Below are 26,803 nucleotides of genomic sequence, written 5' to 3'. Positions count from 1 at the left end.
AATTTATTGATTGCTGTTAGACCCTGTTCTGATGATTTCTCCACATCCTGTACTGTATTACCCGTAAAAATAATGTTGGCATCGTCCGCATAAAGACAAACAGATGCCTGTCCTCGGATCACCTCAGGTAAACCCTTAATGTAACATAGAAACAGTAAAGGGCCTAATATGGAACCTTGCGGGACGCCGTAATGGAGACTTTTGAGCTCAGAGCGATACTTCATTCTATAGTTAATTGAAGGGGTTACATCAATCCTCTCCAATTCCACATATTGTTCTTTTCCCTTCAAGTAGGATGAGAAACTGGACAGCTCTTTCCCCAGCACTCCCATGCCCTTGAGTGACTCTAATAAAGCATCATGATCGACACTGTCAAATGCACCTTATCACCCCTATTCATCTTAATCGACCCAACAAAATCTACTCCTGCTGTGATAGTCGATCTGTTAGATCGAAACCCATGCTGCTCCCTGTCCAGTATGTTGTTGGACTGGTGTTTGGTGCAGCCGCATTTCCATTTCCAATGTATAATATAGATAGGCAATCATGTCAATTCTATGAAATGACTCAATTCAGAAATCCAATGACATACTTGCTACTGGAGTTGTACAAAAAATATGCAATGTCAGTGATAGTGAACATGCTTGGCCGTAAATGAAATTGAATCAGACCAAACAGTTTGTGATTCACAGCCTAGGCCCCCAAAGGATCAGATAATAATGGAAATGCGGGCGAATCAACATAAAACACTAAAATCCCATACTAATTTAATTATTTAATAATTTAAGCAGCATTAGCATTATTATTATTATTATTATTATTATTATTCCTTTTTCAGTAACAACGAAGTAGCTAAACAGCATTGATGTTTAAACACCCCCCCCCCCGCCTTAAACAGATTGATAAAATTACCCCACTGATTTGTAGTCACCTTCTACCCATTCAACCAGAGAAATAATGTTGGGAAAATAATGATAGTTCATAAAAAATATATAATTTATTCGAAATATCTAAAAACACATCTAAAAACAATTTATTCATGTCAAAATATTTACAAAAATCGCGAGGCTAATCTAAAATATCGTACTTGTAATGTTAAAATATACCCTATATCTAAAAGTCAATTATTCATTTATTCTGTGCTTTCTGTATGATTATTGGTTTCCTATTTGAAGATACCATGCCGTCCGTCTCCAAATCAACCGGGGTGTTCTTATTTTTACCTGTGAACAAACAAAAAGGTATAAAATAAAATTACTTATTCTCTTCCAAAATTCTTGACAGATTACAACAATAAAAGTAATAAGTTGTACTTGAAAAGTGTATTATAATGGTTCATTTAAAGCTGCAATTATTTTGTACTGCTAAGATTCTAACCTGAGCGCATAAAAGAGAAAAACTAATAGTGAAATTCATTTTTCAGTAATGATATTAATAAGTACCGTATATCCCTTATTATAATAGTTGACAAGTGATATTTATTTCGAGTGGTCGCTTGGACATCTAGATTACACACTTGAGGCTTAACACACTTTTTAGAACATTGTACTGAACATCAACAATATTATTGTCGATCAAATCTGAAAAAAACTTTAATCGTTCTTTTCTTGGTTATTTAATCGTTCCATCATTATTCCATGAATGTGAAGTTGAAATGTTTTAAAATAGGTACTTGTGTAATCATAATGCGTGTTGGAATTTGAAAGTTCAGACAATCTTGTCATCGTGTATCATGGCTCTACACATTGGCACACTTCTGAAAATGAGAGAGTTGTCAAATTGACAATGCTTAATGTACAGGATCAACATCACTCACACGTACCGGTCTTTGTAAAGTATGCTTCGACCTCCCTGAGAGATTTTCCCTGAGTCTCCGGAAGGAACATGTAAACGAAAATAGTTCCAGCCAGCGCAGTAATTCCGAACACAAAGAACACTCCTGATTGGTGGAGAACATCCAACACGATTGGATAGGCCTTGACCGTGATGAAGCTGGCAATGTACGCGACGCAAGTTGTAAAACCACTGGCCACCTGCAATACAATAGAAGCGTCATATATCAACAGACGAAAAATGATCTCATCAGACTTTAATACAAGATTCACATTCTGATAAAGAATGAATAATGGGAAAAATAATATTGATGGGAAGTGTATCATTGATATGTTAGCCTACTTCATTTCCCAAAATTAATTATTTATCATCAACATTACCAATTGATAATGTAGTTCACTATATTCCAAATAGTAAATTTCCAACATCAAGTAAACAAAATATTGTTGGTAGGAATAATTTCAATCGTCAACTAAAGAAATAAGTATCACAAAACAAAATAAGTTGTATACGTTTGTAATTCATATGAAAATAGAAGTTCCATAATTTTATTATACAGTACAAGAACTCTGAGAACTGATATTGACTCTACTCTTATACTCTCAACTTATAATATAGTCGGATAAAACACACACTGTGCTTATAACTAGATTAACTTTAGGAACTTTTCTTGTCCACTTGTACACATAATGCTGTATTTATAAATTCAACAAATTCATTGTAATAGTAAAATGTAATATAAACTCTCATGTTAGAGGAAGCCAATAATTGTTTTATAAATTATTTTTGAATAAGTTATCTGTACTCCAATTGATGTAGCTTCCGATTTAGAATTGGAATAATAAAATAGATTGTATTTCTTATCTTATACGTGATACACCAATTCAGACGTTACATCCAATAACACAGAATACAGTCATAGCAAAGAACTGACTTTCTTCTAGGGAAAAGGGTATCAATATTTTGTCCATTTACTGCAAATAGTTCAATCACGAGAATATATCTTCGTTACTCTATTCTAGCCTAATGTCTCTTCAATTTTAAATAAATGTGGTTCAAATTCAGATTGCAAAGGCGTGAAGGTGGAGGTGCGTGAGCGCTCTGCGTCTCTATAGCAATATATGTAACACTAGTCAATCCTATTCTCGTGACTGAACTATCTATACTACCAGAGTGTGTGGCACAAATACATAGGTTCACTTACACCTCGTACTTCAGCCGGATAGACTTCACCGATCATGGCCCACGGAAGAGTGAGGAATCCAATGGTACTGGCCAGAACGTAGACTAGCAGAGCGACGAGTGGAGACCAGGCAATGACGACCTCAGCGCTGGGAGCAGTCAGCATTGTGCTGTTGGCAGTTCCCACATCAGACGCGTTGAATCCGTCAGTTGAGTTCAATCCAAGCATAGTGGCTACGGTGGCGTTGAAGCCGTCGGTGCTGTTGTGAGTGGAGGCGAAGTGAGGCTTGTGGGCGGGCAGTGGCGGTGCTGAGCTGTTGTAGAGATGGAAGATGAGGAAGAAGAGTGAGACGGTCATGCCGGCTCCGGACACGATGGCTGTCGGCCGACGGCCGTAGTGCTTCGACGACCAGGCCGCAATTATCGTGAAGAACAGCCGAATCAGGCCGATCATGATCGACACCAGGAACGGATCAACGTCGATTCCCGAGTTGCGAACAACTTCCACCTAAAATAACAGTCAAAAGTTTCATCGATTGAACTAAAAATGAAATAACTATAAGACTTCCTCCTAAGAAATTATCAGCTATATTCAATGTCCATTCAATGTCATGCTTCCTTCTATAATAACATATCTATAAAGTTTGCACACATTTCCTTAGAGATGCATTTAGCATTTATTTTTCAGATAGATACCTAGATAAAGCGAGAATGGGTTTGTGCAGCTTGTTGCACGGATCTGTGATATTCGCAGTATATTCTTATAAGAGCTTTATCCTCGTTTTCATAACAAGCTCTTAGGATATAGTTCTATAAGAAGATACTGTAGGAATTGTAAGTAGAAGTTGATTGATTGATCGTCAGCATTTATTTTCATCTTGGAGGGCAAAGACCGGCGCTCTCCCTCTCACTCGACCCTCCTATACACAATTCTATTATTAATAATATTTCTACAGCTTCATGAGTAAAAAATTTAATTTCCTGAAAATGATACTTTATGAGAAATGTTTCCACACAAATAATTGAAAAAACTGTCAAAATATGCATGTTAATCAAGAAATATACGTTCATTTTGAAAGACATATATTAATATTTAGTACCGGTATCAGACTAATTAACTAATTAACTCACGTTATCAGACTAATTGATTTTATGCTGACTAAACTTTAATAACTTATTAATAAACTTTAATAACTTTTTAACTTACAATCAATAATAAGTCAAAATAATGGAATTTTATGAATTTTGGTACCCGCGGCAATTCAATGATAGCCTTATTTTCTACCTAACTTGTGTCTTGATAAAAAGTGAATAAAAATGAGTAGAGAAGAACTTACCGCATAGAAAATGACCACAAATATTCCACTAAACTGTTGGAAGAAGAAGAACATGTTCATGATGATGAATGGTTTGTAGACTTGCGGATACTTGAAGTTGGCCAGTGTTTCGAGGAAGGTGGAGGCGTTCCTTCGATTGGACTTTTGTTTGTCGGTCATCGAGTCGAGTTCGTCTTGGATTTGGTTGGCGGAGGATGCACCGCGGAGCAGCTTCAGCGAGAGACAGGCCTCATCCTGTCGGCCCTTGGACAGCAGCCATGTTGGACTTTCCGGAACCATAACGGCCACCAGCAGAGCCGCCACCACGGGGAACAGCGCGCAGAAGAACGCAATGCCCTTCCAGTTTTCCTGTCAACACACCCCGCCCACTGTTCTTCAGTAAAATAGGGAGTCATCTATGACTGAATAAGTGTACACTATTCATTGTATCCTAGGTATATGTTCAAAGTAGATCATCATTACAGATCATAATCCTGCATGGTATTCGAACACGGACCTTCCAATTGAGAGGCAGATACTCTAACCACTAGACCAGCTATTGCATTCCTTACACATATTATTTACATTTAGAGACTTCTGACTTAAAATACTACATGGAATTTCTGTTTAGCCTACATCTATATAAATAAAAATCGAGCCTTAAATTTTGACATTCAATAACTTTTTTATTTGTGCACCGAATTTTATGAATTTTTTAGTTGTGTTCGTTATTTCAGGACCAGGTTTATGGCCTATCAAATTTATTATCCGACTTCAGGACTCTTTTCTACGGTCCTTCAAAGTTTACATGTAATCCATATGGGAGAAGATTTGTGAGCTGGCCACACACAGAAATAAAAATCAACTGTTATAATCATAGCGTACTCAGATGCGGAGCGCTTTCGGATTTTTTAAATTCCACACGTGAGTTCTAGTTATATTAATAAAACTATTATTCAAAAATTTAGTGTCGTAAAACTAGTTCAAAAACGAAATAAATGAGTTGGTGAGAATACGTGAAGCATGGCTGAAAAACATGCACCAATTCTATTTTTCTATATCTTTAAGATGTATTCTCATAAATCGGGAGAGTAACCTGTAATATGTAGCCGAGAATGTAGACAGCAAGCACCCCGGTTGAGATGGCGATGGAGGTGCCACTGATGAGGAAGCCTCTGAGGGAGCTGGTGGCCACTTCGGCAAAGTAGATGGTGGCCGGCGTACTGGCCAGCCCTGTGCCGAAGCCAGTCAGCGCCCTGCCCAGGTAGATGCGGTAGATGTTCGGCTGCACAGCGACCAGCAGCCAGCCCACGAAGAATGGCAGATTCACCAGCAGAATGCCCATCTTTCGGCCCCAGCGATCCAGTATTGGCCCACTGACCAAGCAGCCGATCGGCACTGTTATCGCTGCTAGACTAGCTGAAACCAATAAAAATACCATACAATTGATTTTATCGTTTAAAAATTGTCATCGATGCTGGACTAGCTGGAATAAAACAATAAAAATACGGTACCATAACATTGATTTTATCGCTTAAAAATATTATCATTGCTGCTGGACCAGGAAACAACAAACAAACGATAAAATTGATAAAAAAAAAAGACTGGTTGGGAACCGAAATGAATACCGAAAAATTTACAATAAAAATGTATCATCAAAGCAGGACTGTTTTTCTTATGATGAAAAGACTGACTGCTTCGTTCCATATGGAGTTCCAAGTGATACTGTACTGGAAATCATTTTCAGTATAGGCAAAGAGAAAAGATAGCATAAGAAGATATCACATGGTATATGTCATTTACGTTCAAAATTTGAGGCTGTTTTTTGTTAAATCAAGCCGATTATGTAGACTACTATAATTGTGTTGTAGTGAGTGTAAAAGCGGCACAGTATGAGAGACTATCAACGTCACATATAGCTTGACGAAAAAGAACTGCCAGGACTATCGGCTTGAGTTATCAGTGAAATTAAAAGAAAAACATAAAAGTCCTATACAATGTGATTCTTATGCTATTTTTACTTTCCTTGCCCTATTACCATAGGTAAGGAAAGTATTGCTTTCCGAAAAAAATTAAGGTACCCCAATTTCTATATTTCTATACGTTTCAAGGTCCCCTGAGTCCAAAAAAATGGTTTTTGGGTATTGGTCTGTATGTGTGTGTGTGTGTGTGTGTGTGTGTGGTGTGTGTGTGTGTGTGTGTGTGTGTGTGGTGTGTGTGTGTGTGTGGTGTGTGTGGTGTGTGTGTGTGTGTGTGTGTGTGTGTGTGTGTGTGTGTGTGTTGTGTGTGTGTGTGGTGTGGTGTGTGTGTGTGTTGTGTGTGTGTGTGGTGTGTGTGGTGTGTGTGTGTGTGTGTGTGTGTGTGTGTGTTGTGTGTGTGTGTATGAGTGTATGTGCGTCTGTGTACACGATATCTCGTCTCCCAATTAACGGAATGGCTTGAAATTTGGGACTTAAAGTCCTTCCCCTATAAGGATCCGACACAAACAATTTCGATCGAATGCAATTCAAAATGGCGGCTAAAATGGCGAAAATGTTGTCAAAAACAGGGTTTTTCGCGATTTTCTCGAAAACGGCTCCAACGATTTTGATCAAATTTATACCTAAAAAAGTCATTGATAAGCTCTATCAACTGCCACTAGTCCCATATCTGTAAAAATTCCTGGAGCTCCGCCCCATCTATGCAAAGTTTGTTTTTAGATTCCCAATTATCAGGCTTCAGATACAATTTAAACAAAAAATTCCAAGTGGAAAAGATTGGGCATGAAAATCTCTACAATTAATGTCCAGTAACATTTTCACCTGAAATTGGAAATAAGCTCGAAGTTCGAGAAAATAATATTATTCAATTTGCAAACTGTTGGCAAGTGTTGATTCTATTAAATCTTTCACTATTAACAGATAGCAGACTTCATATGGTTGTGTCTGCAGCGTTATTGTCCTGTCACCAGCTGGCTTAGATTTTCGAATAGTAGACTAATTTAGATGCGCGGGAACACTAGCGTCAGTTGATCAATTTTCATAACGGCAAGGAAAGTTGTGTGAGTGCGCCACACCAGATTTTTCTCTGTGGTATTGGTCACTTCAAAAGTGATCACTAATCCAAGTGTTCACTTTTCGAGAGTGATCAAAATACAACGAATATCACTCCGCCGTGTTCTACAGGTTTTGCACTTAGTTCTATTATAAAAAACAATCGTGGAGCCACATTTTGTTGTGTGTCATGTAAGTTTTATTAGAATTCAAGTACCTTTTATCGTTTAACATTATGAATAGAAAAATTCTCCTTCAGTACAAGTAGTAATGTGTAAGTTACCGTATTGTATGCATAACATCAGTTGGATTAGCCGTAGTGGACGGGCACATCTTGTAAGTGAACGCCTATTGGGAATTCCTTTTTAATACGGTATTCTAATATAAGATAGAAACCACTACTCAATTTTTTCAACCCTGATAGTGAAGCAGATACATTGTCAGTGGAAACGTGAGTGGAATAATACAAATAGCTTTTTAGAAAAATGTCGAGATAAGGAAAAAGTCGAACGATATTTCTTTATTGAATAATTCTTTATAATATATTAACTTATACGGAACCCACAGCTGAAATGTAGCAATGCAAGTTTATTTTTTCAAATAAAAACTGTTGTTATATAATCATTTTTTACTCAATTTTACTGGCAATTCTAGTAACATTTATTTACAAGTACCAAATCATGTTTCAAAACATTACATTGAAAACCTCATTTTCCAAGAACTTGTACACCAGACTTTAAAGGCGAATAGTTCATTGTAATTTAATAATTGATTAATATTACAATATTCAATAATTTGATAGACATTATTGACTGAAATTTGATCAAATAAAATGCATCAATTTATCAATGTTAATTTTCAAGTAAATTACAGGAAGTTTCATGAATTTATAGCGAGTATGGAACATCCGACACCTGCACTTGACACTGAAGCTAAGTTATTTGGAAACTGTCGTATCGTATAATTTACTCACCTATCCAGGAAGCTTCCTCTTTGGAGACATTTATTTCCCCTCCTTCTTGTGACATGTAGGGCAGTGCAACAGCCGAGAAGCCCATGCTTAGCCCCGAGGAGACTTGTGCGAGATTACCAATTATACAAAGACCAATCTGTAAAAAAAAATACAATAATGTGATTCAAAATAAAACAGTACCGTAAACTAGTAAGATTATGATTATACATCTTTCATCAATATAACTTCCTATTTTAAGGGCTTTAGGCAGAGGATTTCATGCGTCTCGTTGATTATGTCTTTACAAATAGCAACATGAAAAAATTGCAAATGGCAAATTCCTATTAATCGCACTGCAACATTCAATTCCACGTTTGTGGTTGCTGCATGACTTTGGAATTCTAATCCTATTGATTTTGAATGCTAACATATAGTATTTTCAGTCTCACTTAGTGTTTCCAAGAACATACTTTCACAAATTACTTGTGAAATGCAATTACCGTATCAGTTTTGCTTTTCTTTATTTCATTTTTTAACTACAATTTTCGAATACCGGTATCGGATTTGCTTAAGTGTTTGTGTGTGAATCTGATGTATTACATTCAAGTTATTAGATTTATTTACTATTGTTGTTATTTGAACATTATTCTTATTTCTATTTCTGTACATTAACCAAATTCATTTAATTTAATTAATGAATAAATAATGTAGTTTTAGTATACAAATGGGTCTTGAAAGATCTGGCAATACATTTGTAATGAGTGTTTGAAAAATCAATAAAGATAGTTTAAATTATCTTTTTCTAATTCTAAGGTATCAGGTTCTAGTGTTTATTTAGTTTGCTTATAGTTAGTTTCTATAAGAAAATTGCATCTTTAAAAGTGGCGAAAGGATTATCTGCCTTCGATCTCCATCAACGATTTTTAATTTTATTTAATACAGAAACATTTAAAGGAAATTCCAAGTGTGGGACTTCGGTGATTTATTAAACTTCAATTGTGGAAAAGATTCAGTAACCTTCGTAATGCTCCATCTAAACTCCACACAAGTCTATTAATACCGTATTATTTATTGAATGCATACTTATATTGATCCATAAAATAGCCTATACCTAATATTAAACATCCATAATCAATTCAAAAGTTGGTTAATCGAAGAAATCTTATTAATATTTCAATAGTTTTCATTATTAAATAAAATTTATTTTTATTGAGAAATGAATACTTTAGAATAATATTTCTATACGGTAACGCTTTTGGCAGACATTGATATCACCCAGAAAAAGATCTTCTTTGTGCAGCTTAGATCAATGTCAACGTTTCATCACAACTATCGCATCTATTGCCCTGTTTTGGCTCGAGCATCACAGTGGATATTCATAAATAAAATGCAGGGAAAATGACAAGAAAATGTGTCCAGCAGGTTATGAATGACTTCAGCTGTCGTGTGTCTACCTTTAAGGCTACGCTTCTCAGAGAAAATGATGGTTTCCGGCCAAGTTCCGTTTTATTTATAACGCGAATGTTTTCGTTTCAATATTGCCTCGGCAATATTTATATAAAGATGTGGGTCAAACGAGATGTGAAATGGCCTATCAATCTAATTAGTCGAACCGGAGCTTTCATTTCAACATATTTAAGGATTAACATTGTAGATTGAAATTCTATGTTTCAGCCTCCGAGTTCTAATGAGTATCCCATACTTTGTTGAAGAAGAATAGTCGCAAGATTTCTCATATATTCTCAGATTTTGTTTTCTACACTCTTATGTAATAGGAATAGAATAGAATAGAATAGAATCTTTATTGCAGCAATATCTGAGGTCATCAGATACAATACAAGTGTCAAATATATACAACATGATACACTAAATAAGTCTGAAATCTAGTTATGACGATAATCACTGAAATTGTTTGTGGGAAATGTCACACTCTCCCTCAATTCACTCCCTCAATTCTACCATTGTTTTGCTCTTTTAGGAATCGAATATCAATAGAAAATCGATGTAAACTATTCTTAGGAAAGAGAGAAAAGTACCGTAAATGTTTTGAATTTAGTTCTTCTACAGCATAATTTTCGTTATTTCTAAGGATGTGACGTATCAAAGAGGAACAGTAGAGTGATAATTAAACAAGAAAATAAAAATATAGAACTGTAAGTAGGTGCTGATTATTTAGCAGAAAATAGAATAAAGAGAAATCTCTTTTAGAAGAAAAGATAATATTTATTTATCTATTTATTTATTCACAAAGGCAACTCTCTCCACAAGTATTTCAAGCCCAGGTGATGATAAGGGGATGAATGATAATACACTACAAACGTTTCTATTTGTGATGATTTCATGAATAGAGATATTTATATAAATTAATATAAAAACGTTTTGGGTAGGGAAATTATATAAATGTTTTACTGCATCAGTCATACATTTGAATAATGAAGATAATTTAATTGGAAATATTTGTGAGTCATCATACCAACAATTAGCAACATGTACCGGTGTCTATAAAGTGAGGAAAGTGAAAATTTAGAAAACTGACCTGAATGATTGTGCCTTTCATAGATTCTTCTCTACTTCTTTTGGATTCCATCTTGAGTGTTCCGTCTTCCTGCAATTCATTCAAATAATCACAAATTTGATTTGATATACTTAGGATTGTTAAAAAATCAATTGTAGTATGAAGATCATTGCATTCACACTTTATTTATTTATGTACAGCCTTTTCTAGAGACAATGATTCCATATTATATTGCATGATATATAAAATTGATTTCTCGATAACAGAGGCCTGGAAGTAGAGATGGCGACATTTGATACGTTCATCTGAACTAGTCCCAGCAAAGCTGCAATGTCAAAAATTGAGTTCAATAAACATTATCTCAAAATTCTTTTGTCGATTGATCTATTGGTACAATATATAGTGAATACTTCACAATCAATAATAAAATTGCTGTATGGTCGTAAGGGAATGGGTAAAATATTAAAATAATACATAAACTTAAATTCTCTAAAACTCATAATCAGCATGAATTTCCATTAATAGTTAAAATAAGACGCATGATGAATGCGAAAACCCAATAAATGGTACCATCAAACCACCCCCACCTCCTTAGCACAGGTGGTAGGGTTGGAGACTTTAGATTTGTTTACCTCCCTACCACTCTAAACAGAGCTACGGGGTCAAAAATTCTCTCCAAATTTTTCACACTAAACAATTTTTTGCCAACAGCATTCATTGCCTGGACTATAAATTACGGCCCTATTTTTTAAAAATCTTATCTACTCAAGTACTTTCTAAGACAAACAATCTTTGAAACAATATGGAAAGAGAAAATACTTTTTTCTCCACAACAATTACATTGAGTCTCTATTACATAGACTAGGCAGCCAGGACGCGCAACCGGCCGGACAGCCAGAGGTTAGGCCTACGCAGTAAGCTGCTCACTCCCTGTGCACTGTTGTTAATCTATAAAGCTGCATTCGCACACAACAGTGAAAATATAATTCCCATAAATTCTACTTGGACTATTCCCACTCAGTGAGTATGAATAATACCATTAGAACATAATGGGAATTATATTTTATGCACTGTCACTGTTGTGAGCGAATCCAGCTTGACAGGGCAGCCACATTTTGGCTGCCGGTTGGTTGACAAATAACTCGGCGACCACACCGATACCAGAGGCTGAATACGAGATAAGAAGCAGTGAGTATAAAATGTAATTGCATTCTATACTCACTGATAAGAAGCGGTAGGTAGCCAAAAAGTGGCTGTTCCAGTCTAAAAACAATGCCCGGTAACGGAGAGATGACCGCCCGTCCGGCTGATTTTGCTACCCGGCTGGCTGCCTAGTCTAAACAGGGCATGAGATAATTATTATGAAGAAAATTTTAGAATTTTCTCTTTCCATTGATGTAAAGATTATTCATTTTGAATAAGTACTTTGATGCAATGAGTATTTTAAGTAAATATGAATGTTTCATAATGGGTCCATCAATTAGAAGAACTCTGTATTATATGGCTATATGATCCTCCAAAGAGAAAGCAGATGAACAGATTAGGAGAATATAGAAGACTGTATTTCTTACTCAATATCATTGCAACTTTAAAACTTTCCAACTGAAGAAAAATAGAAATAAGATAACCAGGATTCTATATATGAAGAGCCAAATGGAAATTATACTTATTGAGATTATCCTATTTTTAAAATAACTTCAAGAATGTCACATCAGACGAAATAAAATTGCAAAATCCTTATCTTCATTTATTTAAAAAATGATATTGTGTTATGGCGGAAATTTTTCAAAAAGAAGATTCTCATAGTAATTGACCTCTCTATAGTGAATTGAACTCGTTGTAAAAAGATATCAGTGTTTATTACGAAGCAACGAATGTAGTATAATGGTTGAAGTTGAAATTGAAACAATACGTTTCATATATCACGTGGATTTGTGCAATAAAGAGTCGAAATTCCACACTTGCAATCATGAATGTCACTTTTCAGACTACCGTACTATGATAAGATTATTTGAGAAACATTGTTGGAGAGATATGGCTCACTTAATAAAAAAAGTGAGAGCAATGTATCGTTTGCAATTTTATCTCCCGAGTCATTTATTCACTGACATTTTGTAGCATTTATATTTATTTATAACACAGAATGCGTCGATGATGCTTCACCTTTTGCCACGTGCACTTGGTGAAATACCTGCACGGATATCTACTGGACAAGCTTTTTATGAAATTAAAAGAGTAAAAATCGCATCGTTGAAGGAAAATGAGTATGTAAATTGATGCACATGTGCTTTTTTCTTCATTCTTGATCACGAAACATTATTGTAGACTGGTTTTTGAAATCTCCGATCTTTTGTCTAATTGTGAATGATTCACACATGTCAGAAGGATCTTGACCACGTGATAAATAAATTTCGGTGCGTTAAACAAAGTTTTCAGAAAATAGGAACCGGTAACTGATTAAACAAAATACAATAAAGAAACAATGCAATATGAATCATTACAATGAAAATAAGAATTGTTGTATATACGATGAAGTAGGATTTATGAAACTCAATCTTCAGTTTTGCCTATAGAAAGGAAAATAATATAAGCATGTAAATGAATGACAAATTTATAGCCAAGAGACAAACAGGGAAAACGTTATGATAGCAGTGAGTTCAATAACTCGACTATAATTTATCTACAAAATATTGATACACATAAAAAAGTGTTAAAATAAAAATAGTGATAATGTTTACGGCATCTACCTAAGTTACCGGTAATTAGTGTAGGCTACTTCATAATATTTTTATGTAATACCTCAATGATATTGTATTAAGAATCAAATATCACGAAATAATAAAAGATAATTCATGATAGTACACAAGACTATACATATTTTATATTAAACACGTGAGATGTATGTGAATAATATAGGGCAATGGAGATACCAGATTGTATACAAATAAACGTCAACTTTGACAGGCACTCTAAAACTCTAAGGTTCTTAGATCTTTAGAAGAGTCTATTCCACTAGACTTAAGACACTTCACTCTTTGATTACAAAATTACGATGATTGGCACAGGTTTTCAATATACAGTTTATGAGAAGATTAATACAAAGTACTTGTCAATTTGCAATAAATGTACTTACAAGTTTTACAAGTAGTTACAGTCGATTGAATGGGGCACGCACTTGAGCATTTATGGCTCAGTCCGTGAGACTCTGATGATCAAAATTGACTAAGAATTGTTTCTATCGACTACATAGCAGCTCAGAAAAATTTTATCACGTTTCTTTCACATTCTAAGCAAAAAGTGGAATTTTAATGACGCGTTTCAAACTTTTATTGATAAGAAGGGAGAGTAGAAAGTGAAAAAAATTGAATCCATTTAGCCCGGAACATTACTCAGAGACAGTAACTGATAAAGATTCTATAAAGACAAAGTTTTTACGAGTTGACAATTTTTTTCTCAAGCAGATTCTGAAACATCAGTATTATTGAAATTGCACTTCACTACACACTCAATTCGAAGTAAATCAGAGATTGCTGAAGAGGAGTTTCCCATAACCAAGGGGGCGTTTGGAGCATTATGTCAGAGACCATTTGCTGGAGAAACAAAAATGAAAAAATCTAATTTTCGAACTAGTTGATACTTCTCCTATTTATTAATTTTCTAAATATTATTTAAACATTTTTTTCATTATTTGACTTTTTGCTGAGTTTGAGGCTCGCATAAGTTCTGAGCTTGAGCGAGGCTAATGGAAATCTTATTATGACGATTTTGAAAGATGAGTGAAAGTACATGGGTTCCGAACCAAGGGAAATCGATTTTGAAACTTATAAATTATTTTTAGAGGAGTCGGCTCCTCAAGTGGTCACCCATCCAACGGGAATAGGAGGTGCATTTTTCTGAGCGAAAGCTGATCAAAGCGACTAGGGAGCCAACCGATTCCCTTGTATTACATTATATAAAAAAGCGTATCCCTTATATTAAAGAAAGGAGTATTAACATGTTTTAATACTTTGGGGTTCGTCCATATATAATTCTTTTATTCTTGTTATTGAAGTTAAAACTTTAACATAATAGTTTAATAGTCCTACACGATTTTATAGCCTTTGTAATGCCTAAAACGGTGATGAGAGCAATGAAGTTCATGACCGATTGAAAATATAATAGAAGAGCATCATGAATAAAACTAGGCCTATATAATGTTCTGTATTTTATGAAGATTTTGTCAAGTCCATCCCATATTTATTTGGGGTAGTAGGTCTACTTTACAAAACTGAGATCCTAAGCAATTTTTTCTAATATTGCTTCTTCTTTCAAGTGTTCATTATCCACAAATTAGCATTTTTTGAATTTATTCATTCATCTTATTCCATTAATGGGGAAAAATACGCAGTGAAATAAAAACAGACATAGATCGAAGAATCAATTTGTGTTTTTAAGGTTTGATACGGTAATGAAGCCAGTGAACACAAATCAATTCCAAAGTTATATAATATATAGCTTCACAGCTTTTTGACATGAAGAGTGTTTTTTTAACTTGTACTTTCAAACTGTCATACAGATTTTTATCGTTTGTTATCGTTAATGTTCATATTTTTATCGTTTAGCAATTGAGTGCTTTTTCATGTTTCGAAAATAAAAAAAAATAAAGACTTATGCAAATTTTTTGTCTGAATTGAAAAAAATAGTGAAATAAATGGAGGAAACATCATGTATTATTTCTAGGTGATATTTTACTTTCAATTAGGTAGGTAGTACTTGACTGAATATGAAAAAATAGTGCAAACATTTGCTCCCCATCCTCCATTTCATAATTTTTTTTCGAAAATAAGGTAATGAGTATAAATCATTATAGAACAGTTATTCCCAAGTTATGGAAACTCAAAGTTATAGAACAGAAAACGATAATGCCTCTGAAGCGACCTTTAGTCCAATTCCAACATTCTTAATTGTCATTAATGATAACCGCAAACACTTGGAAAATATAATTAGAAAGTGTCATGTGCTTGCTTTGGCCTAATTTTTGGTCACTACATTAACGTAAAATGACTCATTCGATATATTCCGTTTTTTAGTTGGGTTTTGTCTCCACCTCTCACGAACTGAGTTTACCAGAGAGGATTTTTTTGTTACGATGAATTCAATAAATAAGAATGATAAAACAGAGTCCGAATCATAAATGATTCACACTTTTATGATAAGATCGTGAGTCAGTGTAGGCTACTTGGTACTGGTGCATAGGAAGTACCAAGCTTAGTCTCTAATTTATTGGTGATCCACAATTTTTCGAAATGATGTCTTGTTGGAAAAGAAGCGTGGAGGCTTTTGGAATTTATCCAAGCAACCAGTCCGAATGCAATTTACATTCAGCTTCCATCAGGCGTCTACCGGTTCAACCTTGAAGTTGAGTCGTCGGACAAAGGAATAAAAAACGATCAAAAATGCACTCAAGCTGTACAGACGTATCCCGCTCTCATCTTTTATCTCTCCTCGTTCAAAACTTAAAAGACAAAGTACAAATACAAAAATAATGTCTTATCGATGTTACAGTTACCGTATTATTCTTTAAAACAAATCCATTATTAAAGTTCTTATAATGTACCGTTTTGATGGATTTCAAAAAGAAATGAAGGGATGAAGTTAACATGATTTATAAATACTTACCTTCCTATAAAACTCCGGTTAACAGATTTCCAACTCTTCCATGAACCTTGAACGTTAAAATGTGTAATAGGCCTACCCGCCTAGCGCTATATACTGATAACTTCTCTGTGAATAGTAGCTGTTCATACTGCATCCTCGTGTACCAGGTTATAGACCCAAGTCCGAGATTAATTTTGTAAACAAAAGCTAGAGATAAGATTCATTCTATAAAGTCTGGGAACATTTTTTAAATATTGGAAAAATTGAAAATAGTGATAACGGTTTGGTAGATTATGGCAATCAGTGAATAGTAGACGTTTTTATCAAAATAGACTACTAATGTTGACATAAAAAATAAGTTACTGTATCAGAAAAATATTTACAAAATTTGTATTTATTAATTTATCAGAAAAATATCAAATATCTGTGTTTGTAAAATTTGAATTAATTTCATGTGCTGTGTATTTATGTATGCTTGTATTTCGTGCACATGTGCCTCTTTTTTTAGATTGTTCAAGAAAAACGTGGATAAAGGACATGTTTTATCTAATGTCAATTTTTGAAGAGTGACTTCTTTAAAAAGAGTTTTTTTCTGAAAAATATAGAATTTATGGTAGTATCCTAATTTTTATCATCAAACTAATAATTGCGTTTAGGGGTTCGATTCCACATCTCAATAAACTTATAATCATAAATCAATAATGATATTACAGTTATCATTATTCAATCGTTGTAGGTATTCACTTTCCTGTATTGACAATCACCAAACTATATATTAATGTACATGCAATCATAAAATAAATTCAAATTTAAATCAATAATGATATTACAGTTATCATTATTCAATCGTTGTAGGTATTCACTTTCCTGTATTGACAATCACCAAACTATATATTAATGTACATGCAATCATAAAATAAATTCAAATTTAATTGACAATAATAATTATTATTATATTTATTAATAATTAATGCCCAATTCAATGTTTCACTTGAAAATAGCACTTGAATTATTTGAGAGAAGTAATAATGTCCAACTAGAATTTTTACAAAATTTCACTTGATAAAAGCTGAACTGCAGAAATTTTCGCGGCAGTTTAATAATTTTTTATAGACCCCAAATTCAAATTTGAATTTCTACTCGTCGTCTACAGCTTTCACTAATGTACATTATATTTTTTTCTTTAATTTTTCTTTTTTCCAAGTTTGTTAAGTTTGATAAGCTACTAATTCTAAAGACAGTAATTTGTTGTATTAAAATCTTTATAATGAAGCGATTATGAGAGGAAGAGTCATACTTAGCCAATGAATTGGCTAGATAGGTATTTCTGCTCTCTCAAACAATCGAATAGAAAATAAAATATAAATGTATTAATGCCTCAAATTGCCAAGAAAAATAATTATCATGGAAATATAGTATTCGCTTATGCGCTTATAAAATATATACCGGTACTGTTTTTTTAATCACACAGTTTTTTAGGCGTACCGTATTTTTAATGTTTATGAAAACTACATGTTCATTTACCGTACTCTATAATATTAAGACTTGAGACTGGCCAGCTCACTGGGAATTTCATGTTGATTTAGGACGCATTGAAAGAGAAAATCAGCAGGAGGTGGACAGTTGAGGAGAATATAGAGCTCAGAGTATGTGAGGGAGCTTGAATGTCCTATCGGTTTCAAATTTAGTTGGAGGAAAGGATAATGGTTCATGACCAAGAGAAAAATGAACAAAATTGAATAAAAAATAAGATTCACATAAACAGTAGGATCACAGTTGTACATTAACCTGGAGTAATATCCAAATCTAACATTTGATAAATGGAGTCTTTTTTGAAAAGGGGAAAATTACCGGAGTTTATCCTGATAAAAAGATTGGTGGAATTTGTGATGGGTTTTGAACAATGCAGAGGATAGGGAAGGAGTATGTTGACATGTATAAGCACAGAGCAGTGTGGGCCAACAACACGAGGAACAGGTTTCAAGTTCATGTATACAATTATGTGCTTTGCTTAGTTCTAAGCTGTATTTACGTTTGAGCTAGATGATTACCTATCAAGGATTTGAGCCATCATTATCGTTTGTGTAATTTGTAGCCTATATGAGTTTTTCCGTTGATAACTTTAAAAACTCAAATATAATTTCCAATCTCAAAACTCTAAACAAAGTACTACTCGCACGTTTAAAAGCAACAATACTTTTTGTACAGTTTACAATTTTAGAAACATTAAAAGTAGGGAATCAGCATCAGAATTATAAGGGCTACAAGACTATTATACGAAGAAAATTTCAATGAATGAACCGTCAAGTGTTTTACTATAATGATATCAAAGGTTGAAAATACTCTGGATTTTCATTGATTGATAAGGAAGCTTAATTTATTATTTTTCTTTCGAACAATTATTGTAAGTTTGTCTGAATATATTTCTCAGGTGATTCACCTTTTCAACATGGTTGCTTGTCGATAAAATGAAAATATTAAAAATAATCGAATACAGAATAATTTAAAATTAAAGAAAACGTCCAAACCCACCCCCATTGTTTAGTTTCCGTGAATGAACGTTTTGACCGCAAAATTTCCGAAAGCAGTGACTGCAAAATTTGCGAAAGTAGTCCAACAGGTTTCGATCACGCGGTGGTCACCTGGGATGCACAAAAAGTTGCCCAACTTACTTCATGATTCGCACGTGGTAAGCCACCCTGCTAAACGCCACTAAATTACTTGATTATTCTCCATTGACGGCTCGTTTCAAAAACTAGGGTAGGATTTCAATTTTGCTCTCGAAATTACCGCAGAGGTCCCACGAAATTGAAATTACCACAGGTCACACACATTTTTTCATGATCATACAGTACCGTATCATTTCATCATTTTTTATTTCTGTGGTTTATCAGATTAATTACCAACTTATAATAAACTTCAATAAACTGAACTTCAAATCCATTGCCTCCTTGAAATGTTCAGACTCCATCACTATACTTCTTTCTATGTGCTCACAACATAATTTGATTCCTTCTCCGTTCATTAAGGTCTATCAAATTCAACACTAATAATAAACACTCAAATTAAACTTCAAATAAATTCAAACTCCATCGAATCCTGAAATCTGATCAAGAGTTGAAGCCTGATGAAGAATAATCACCCACAATCATTGTAAAATCAATTATTGGATGTTGTTTCTATGATTGATTGAGGCATTGTTGGGGTAGAAACTCACCCCGTTGTCGTCTTCGTCGAGGTGTTGGCGGCGAAGAGTGGCTTGACGATCGTACGCCAACAGTCCGAGGCAACCGACAAATGGCGTCTTGCGTCCTCGGTCAACAAACTTGTTGCAGAGCGGGCCGTGCGGGAGAGAACTGCGACTGTAGCACTGACCTTTACCTCGCTGGCTGCAGGTGAGGAGGACTGCTGCTCCTCACAACACAACTCGACAACCGCCACAGCCGCCGCCGACAATACGACTGACGGCCTGACTCACTGTGCCTTCACTTCACTCCACTCAACACATCCGTTTCCAAGATCTGCTTGCAGAAAGGAAACACGCGCGCATGTAGCCTGCTGCGACACTCCAACTACTTTGCCAGTTTCAACTTCGCAGTTAGTTTTTCAGTCGATAAAAGTTCGGAAACCTCGCTAGTAAAAGGTAAAAGAGTCAGCACTCAATAGTCGATCCTAAACCAAACAAGGCAGAAAGCAACAACCCCAGCAGAGCTGATATACGCAGACATATATGACATATATATTCGTACTATACCACACTCGGTTTTTCAACTCACCTTTCAACTATATCACTCTTCTATCTATACGCTCCTATACTCTGTACTTTTAACTGATGCCAGAGTGAAACATCAACTATGACTATAACTTCTATATAGATTCTCCAATTTATTTAAGGAATCTCATTTGAAAATAAATAAAAAATGAATAATATCAATTATGTTCTCTGGTCTTCCGCTGTATTTCTTATAGTTAATAGCAGGGTATATTGTTTGGAAAACCCTCACCAATCAATTTTTGGGAATCTTATAGTAAGTTTTCGATAGTAGGTAGCATTTCCTGATTTCACACAAACAGTACCTAGACCTACATTTTCAATCGGATTGGAAAAATAAAATCATGTTTCAACTAAATCAGTCTGATTTGGATTTGAAAGTCGAAGTACATTGCATTTTCTGATTGAATTTGCAATCAACTATCATTTAAAATTTGGGTGAAACAGTGAAATCATTCTTCTCTAACTAAAAAAATATTAGAATGGAGTGAGTGAATGGTACCTACTAGACTGCTCATTCCGGAAATGCTGTCACATTTTTTAGCCTACAGAATTTAAAGAAATATTTTTTTATATCCCCTTCTACAAATTTATTCGTAGAATATTGAAATGTTTCAAGTTCCACATTACACTAAAATAAGTATACACAGAAATACAATGATGAAGAGCAATCGAAGTAGGTACCTACACTACATAGTTTATATAGAACACCCATATATCATAGTTGTTCAACCTATAGCCCAACATTTTTTATTGATTCAAGTTTAAATATGGTATAGTGGCTGTAATAAATCAAATAATGTATTCAAATTGCAATATCCCGCCTACGACTTCCTAAATATGTTAGGTGTGCAATTGAGTGAGAGTGCTGCAGTCGGGAGTTTCATTTATCAATTATGCAGAAGTACGGTACAATAAGTTAGATGGAAAGTATAAATTAAGATTATAGAATATACAACAAAAAATCAACATTTTTTATTCTTATTAGTGCTTACACATTCCAATAAAAAATTCTACAAGCGCAATTCTATAGCATGCCTATAGAGCAAGGAGCAGTACGTCTTGACGGTGAATATCCTACAGAACTGAATAAATTAGAAAGATGAATTCATTGGTAGTTATCCAGAACGTTGAAGTTCAAAATTCTTATCGTTTCACCGTTACAGAGAACGTGTACTATGTCAAATGGGTTTCTCATTCATATGAATAGATAGATATAGGTGTACCAACAGTAACAGAGGTAGCTGGTGAAGGTGTGGTGACATCCTTAAGACTTGATGCAGTTTCAATGCAATTTTGAATCTGGTTGAGCTGGCTTGGCATTGGCTCAATGCCAAGTACAGAAGATTGTTGACATGGAGGAATTGAAAATAAGACTGAGAAACTTCTGAAAGTTGGATGGTATAAGTGTAGTCCTGTGAGTGTATTACCTATATTGTTCCTCTTGATAAAATAGACAAATATTTCGAGATTTTTTATAGAGAATGATGCCAACATGATGCCAGTTAATGTTTGGTGATGTGAAGTGCGTGGGTGATTTGATCAGAATCCATGCCTACCGACGGGATTCGAACCCACGACCAGGTAGCGCTCGCAGATTGAAGAGTGGCAAGACCTGACGTTAAGCATCAAACGAGGGCAATAAAACATGTTTATTCCCAACTGACAAAGTAGTGGAAAAACTCAGTTCTCCTCATTTTAGGAGGTTTTCATTTTATTACGATTTTCTTGCTTCAATGAATCACATAATAAGGTTAAATTGGAAGTGAGAGCATGTATTCTACAAAGTTCAATTAGATTGTTTTCTGAAATTGGAATTTCTATATCCTTGGATGGACGTTAATTCCTGTTTCTCGTCTCATTTTACATCACAATCTTCTATTGAGTTGATTTGTGTGAGCTAAGCTGCTTGAAAATCATCCTCTACCAAAATAAATGCTATGAAAAATCCTGAATATGATTTGTGAAAATTCAACATTGATAGCCTAGTTGAAAAAAAATATATTGAATCTATAATTAATATCCATTGATCTCCTTTAACTCCATTGAAAATTCATCAATCAATCTACTGATTATTGTAAATAATTATTCTTTTATTTTATCATGGCACTTTTTAGACTATATTGTATGAATGCAATGACTGGCTCATCAACAAAGTATCAAAATTCGGGACAAAAATATGTTTGGATTAATTATGTTGTTTCTCTCGCAATCATTGTTTTGATTTTGTCCATGGGTGAATGAAATGAATAAATAAAGAAATATTCTATTTGATTTCAACTGTATCCTTGCGTGAAACATCAACAAATATGAACTTATTGCCACGAATTACCTCTATAAGTGACACTCGTGAATAGCAAACATCAGGGTAAATGGACTACAGCCGATTTGATTAGAGTCCAAATAGAATTCAGTAGTGTAGTAAACAAAAAGAGCAAACAAAATCACGGAATGAATAAATAAGCAGCGGCGATAAAATGGTGGCTCTAAAAAGAAACGTCACAGGTAATTTGGCGGAGTTATGTTACTGCCGATAACATCGGGCGGTCGACAGTTTTAACGGACTTTGGTCAGATATGTGTCTCTAGGTCGATGAGATCTTGCAGAGAAGCAAAGAAATCTCTTTTTTCGTTTTTTCACGTGATTTTATTTTTCATTTTCGAAACGATTTTCGTAACCTCCTAGTGTCAGGAAAAAGACATAAATCCAGAAATCTTGATAGTATAGGTTCCTATCGTGATCGAACTGAACTGACTGCGTTTTACCCAGATAATAAATCGTTGTTAATCAAAAACGATAAACGACTCATAAGATCATGAGTATTGTGAGTTATTCTAGTTATTGATAACTTCAAGTATGTTCTATTCAAGGGTGCCCCCCAAGCCAGAGGTCGCATCTCCCTGAATATCCTAAATTTTAGTACCCCCTCCCCCAACATTCATCCTAGCAAAAATGATCGTCAGTCGTTTCAAAGCATTTTTGAAACCCCCTAAGGGAACCCCCCCTAGTAAATAATCCTTTATAATCATTTTTCTAGCCATTTGTTGTATAATTTAAAAGTAAATATAACTGAAATATGTATAATTTATCATGAAAACACAAGAATATTATCTCATGTCACGAATTAAAAAAATACATATATTTAATGACATTTATGGTGTCATCTTCAGTGTCTCATACTTCAGAAATAGGTGTCGAATCATGTTTGTAATTTTTTCTGAATAAATTCGTGATATTAGACAATATTAGTGTGTTTTCATTAGAGTTACGTATCAAGTATCACTATATCTCGCCTAATACAATACCGGTAGCAAAAAAATAATGTTTATGTCTATCAATGAAGGATAACGAGACTAGAATACAGTATTGGAAGTTTGGAAGTGACAGCACCAAAAAAGTAATTATTAGAAAAATTAATATGATGCGATTCGATTATGACGAGAAGTATAAGAACGAATTGATATTCTTCAAGAAGCATCAAGAGCTTGCATTCATTAACAAGATCTAAATTGAGATGAGGATGGACTTTAATAAGCGTTGATGAGTGGTATGACTAATAGCTTGTCTAGTAATAGTGTTTGTCTAGTAATGTCTTTTTGATAAATGTCGCTGTGTGGAACATTCGCTGTGTAGCTTATTCGGGTACTTTTATTAATGCCAGCAACATAAAATAAAACAAATAACATTTCAGAAATAGGACTGATACACGCGTTATCTAGTTGAGAGATCCTGTCAATTCACGGTTAGTTGAGGGACTTACTACTTATAAGCTTATCTGGACATTGAATTAAAAAACACTTTTGATGTGGAAGAAACACTACGGTACGTTACATATAGGATATAGCACTTTCAACGTTAAGTTTATAGTGGAAAACAGTGGATACCCAACACAGTTCTCTAATATTCCTACAGTTTCATTGCATAGCATGATGCGAAATCCATGAGTTTTGATAATCGGTTCAGGAACAATAGACAAGAAATTCGTGCTGATGTTAGATGATGGAAACATCGTCAGATTAGGGGTGCCCATCTCACCCAGCTGTCCACACACAGAGCCGGTATTATAGGCAGGCGAGTAAGGTAGCGCCTGGGGCTGCCAAATTATACATGAAATTTCCAAGTTTTCACCATTTTGTAATTATTTCGAGTTTTGGGGTAGGAAATACACGATTGACACTCATCATTGAACTAATGAACTTGCAATTTAAGATTCTGAATTAACCGAGGATGGCAGTAGGCCTATTTTCATTCTTATTAATCAATCAATTTCAATTTAATAATAAAAACAAATATCTATTCAATGTTTACGCAATGATAAAAGCCCAATCAGAGTAAACTTCAAGAGATTCCGTAGTGTAATTCATAGCACGCGTGATTCATAAATCAAAGGTTGAAGGTTCAAGACCAATCAAACACTTTTTTTGCTAAGAATTTTCAACTCTGATGGAGATTCTCCACGTAATTTTGACAAAATAAATAATTATTCTAGGTTTCCTGGACATGAGGAGATTGCATTTTACAACACAAAATTTTCCCCAGTGAAAAGTATGGGTTACCTGCTAGTCATTGATAAATATTTCTTGCGATCAGTAATTTGTAACAATGTCATAAAGATCAGCCTTATTTTTGTATATTGTATTGAACTGTATTTATTATTTATATTATTCATAAATTAATCCAAACAAATAAAATATTCAGAAAACTAGTTATAGGCAAATGCCGGAAAATTCTTCTATTTCTTAATCCAGTCATATATCCATATATTCAAGTTACATCAAAGCTCAAACGAACAAACAAATGCGGTTGTTAAATCAAAATTACTCTTTATCACTTAAATTGTTGTTAATTTACTGAATACTTGAACAATTCTTGAGTGTACAATATTACAAATGGTGGGGGGCCGCCAAATGCGTCTCGCCTGGGGCCGCAGATTGTCTAAAGCCTTTAAATTCTTGGGGAGGGGGGGTTCGATTTTCACACCATCAACTTTTCGATAATTAGCACATTTTGATTCTTTCGGTCTGTCACCATGAGTGAGAATAAAACACTGCTAATATGTTTTCTATGCTAAGTGTCAGCGATACAGGCGAGGCATGACGTCACTAACGTTCACCTTGAACGTGAGTGGCCATAAGCATTCTGAACGCGGGTGCAGTTTGTAGAATTGCGGAATTTCACATGTGGCTGGAGATAACCCCTAACCGCCTAACCCACCACAAAATATGATGTTTCTTGTACCAAGGCCCGAGCTTATGAATTTAAATGAAAAAAAAAAAACATTTCTATATGTTCGAGAGTAAAAAAAATATCACAATACGGTAACTTATGTGCAAAAGACAATAAGTAATAACTATAAACTATTAACTAATAAAAAATAACAGTTGCCAGTAGGCCAGTAAAGTTACTACAGAAACTTATAGTAACTGTACCCAGTATTAGTAACTAATCTCATTCAATAGTAGTGACATATCCATACTAGTGATCCTTACCTGTTTCAAAAGGCATTCTGTAAGGAGTGAAATTTCATCCCATATGAAGTTACTACAGCCATTACACGGTTGAATTACTCTATTCAACAAGTCGTGTTAAAATATGGTATAGGTGATTGTAATATACCGTATCATTTTATTCGATCTCCAAGTGAATAAATATATTACAACATTTTCTATGAAAACTAATAAATTCAAGGAAAAACTTTCCTAGATGAAAAAATTGTAAAATTGAAAAGCAACAAATTGAAATTAACAATATTGAGAAATTTCAACGATTTGAAAATTTTGAAAAATTAGACTGACCTGAAAATGTTTGACGGCTGCTTGTGCCTTAATGTGGTGGAGTAAAGGCCGCCTCTCTCCAGGCTGCATTCTCAGATTATGGAGAATCGTAAGAGCTCCAGCGCGGCCAGCCGGGGCTTCCCTGCTAAAGCCGTACCAATCTCTTTAGAATCATATTTCACTGGCTTTCTACATAAAAAAAAGTACCAATATTACATTACAATTCCGCGACAACTTTGGACATTGCCAGAGACAGAAACGAAGTAATACAAGTTACAAAAGTTACAGTCCGATGAATGAATCAATACATCGCGAGAAGAACCACTGTATGATGAGCATCTTGAAAGTGATAGCCCACCAACCAGGGCGCAGTTCACTCATCGTCTACTATTTCAGTGACACAAATCAATTTTTCAGTGTCAATGAAGAAATACAATAATTAGTTTTATCGCTTCTTCATGGGCTACCGGCAGCGTAACATATAGCCATATCTTTTATACATTCAAATCCAGAAGCTTATTGCTATAAAATTACATTATTTACAATATTATTCCAGCTTAAATTACGGTACCGTACACTATTACGTATGGCAAATTAAATAGAAACTTGAAATTGTCACAACCACTTATTATTTTTTTAATGAGTAGCTATCATTGTAGCATTATTAATAATCTCCAGAGAACTGATTAATTTAGCTTACTAATTCACTAGAACAAAATCGGCTTACTCTAGAACTAGAGATTGATAACGGGTTTGTTATTTTTATTTATTAGAGTATAAAAATATTAAA

The 26,803-nt window shown here is 34.4% G+C and overlaps 1 protein-coding gene across 6 annotated transcripts; it reads right to left on the bottom strand.

Annotated features, from left to right (window-relative positions):
- Positions 1 to 982: 982 nt before the first annotated feature.
- On the bottom strand, positions 983 to 26,405 carry LOC111047021 (facilitated trehalose transporter Tret1-2 homolog). Of its 6 annotated transcripts, XM_022332687.2 has the most exons (9): positions 13,964 to 14,050; positions 12,053 to 12,166; positions 10,852 to 10,920; positions 8,337 to 8,472; positions 5,428 to 5,750; positions 4,353 to 4,700; positions 3,038 to 3,523; positions 1,823 to 2,033; positions 983 to 1,223 (listed from the first exon to the last, which is right to left on the bottom strand). In XM_022332687.2, exons 3-9 carry the CDS (start codon positions 10,900 to 10,902, stop codon positions 1,129 to 1,131), a joined length of 1,650 nt encoding a protein of 549 aa, XP_022188379.2. In that variant the 5' UTR covers positions 10,903 to 10,920; positions 12,053 to 12,166; positions 13,964 to 14,050; the 3' UTR covers positions 983 to 1,128. The 6 variants fall into 6 exon arrangements, with proteins under 6 accessions (XP_022188379.2, XP_022188376.2, XP_022188377.2 ...); XM_022332684.2 differs by lacking the exons at positions 12,053 to 12,166; positions 13,964 to 14,050 and adding an exon at positions 26,035 to 26,405; XM_022332685.2 differs by lacking the exons at positions 12,053 to 12,166; positions 13,964 to 14,050 and adding an exon at positions 19,685 to 20,040.
- Between the last annotated feature and the right edge of the window lie 398 nt (positions 26,406 to 26,803).

This window comes from Nilaparvata lugens, chromosome 1 (genome assembly GCF_014356525.2).
Source record: "Nilaparvata lugens isolate BPH chromosome 1, ASM1435652v1, whole genome shotgun sequence".
Taxonomy (NCBI): domain Eukaryota; kingdom Metazoa; phylum Arthropoda; class Insecta; order Hemiptera; family Delphacidae; genus Nilaparvata; species Nilaparvata lugens.
This window is presented reverse-complemented; position numbering and strand designations above follow the sequence as displayed.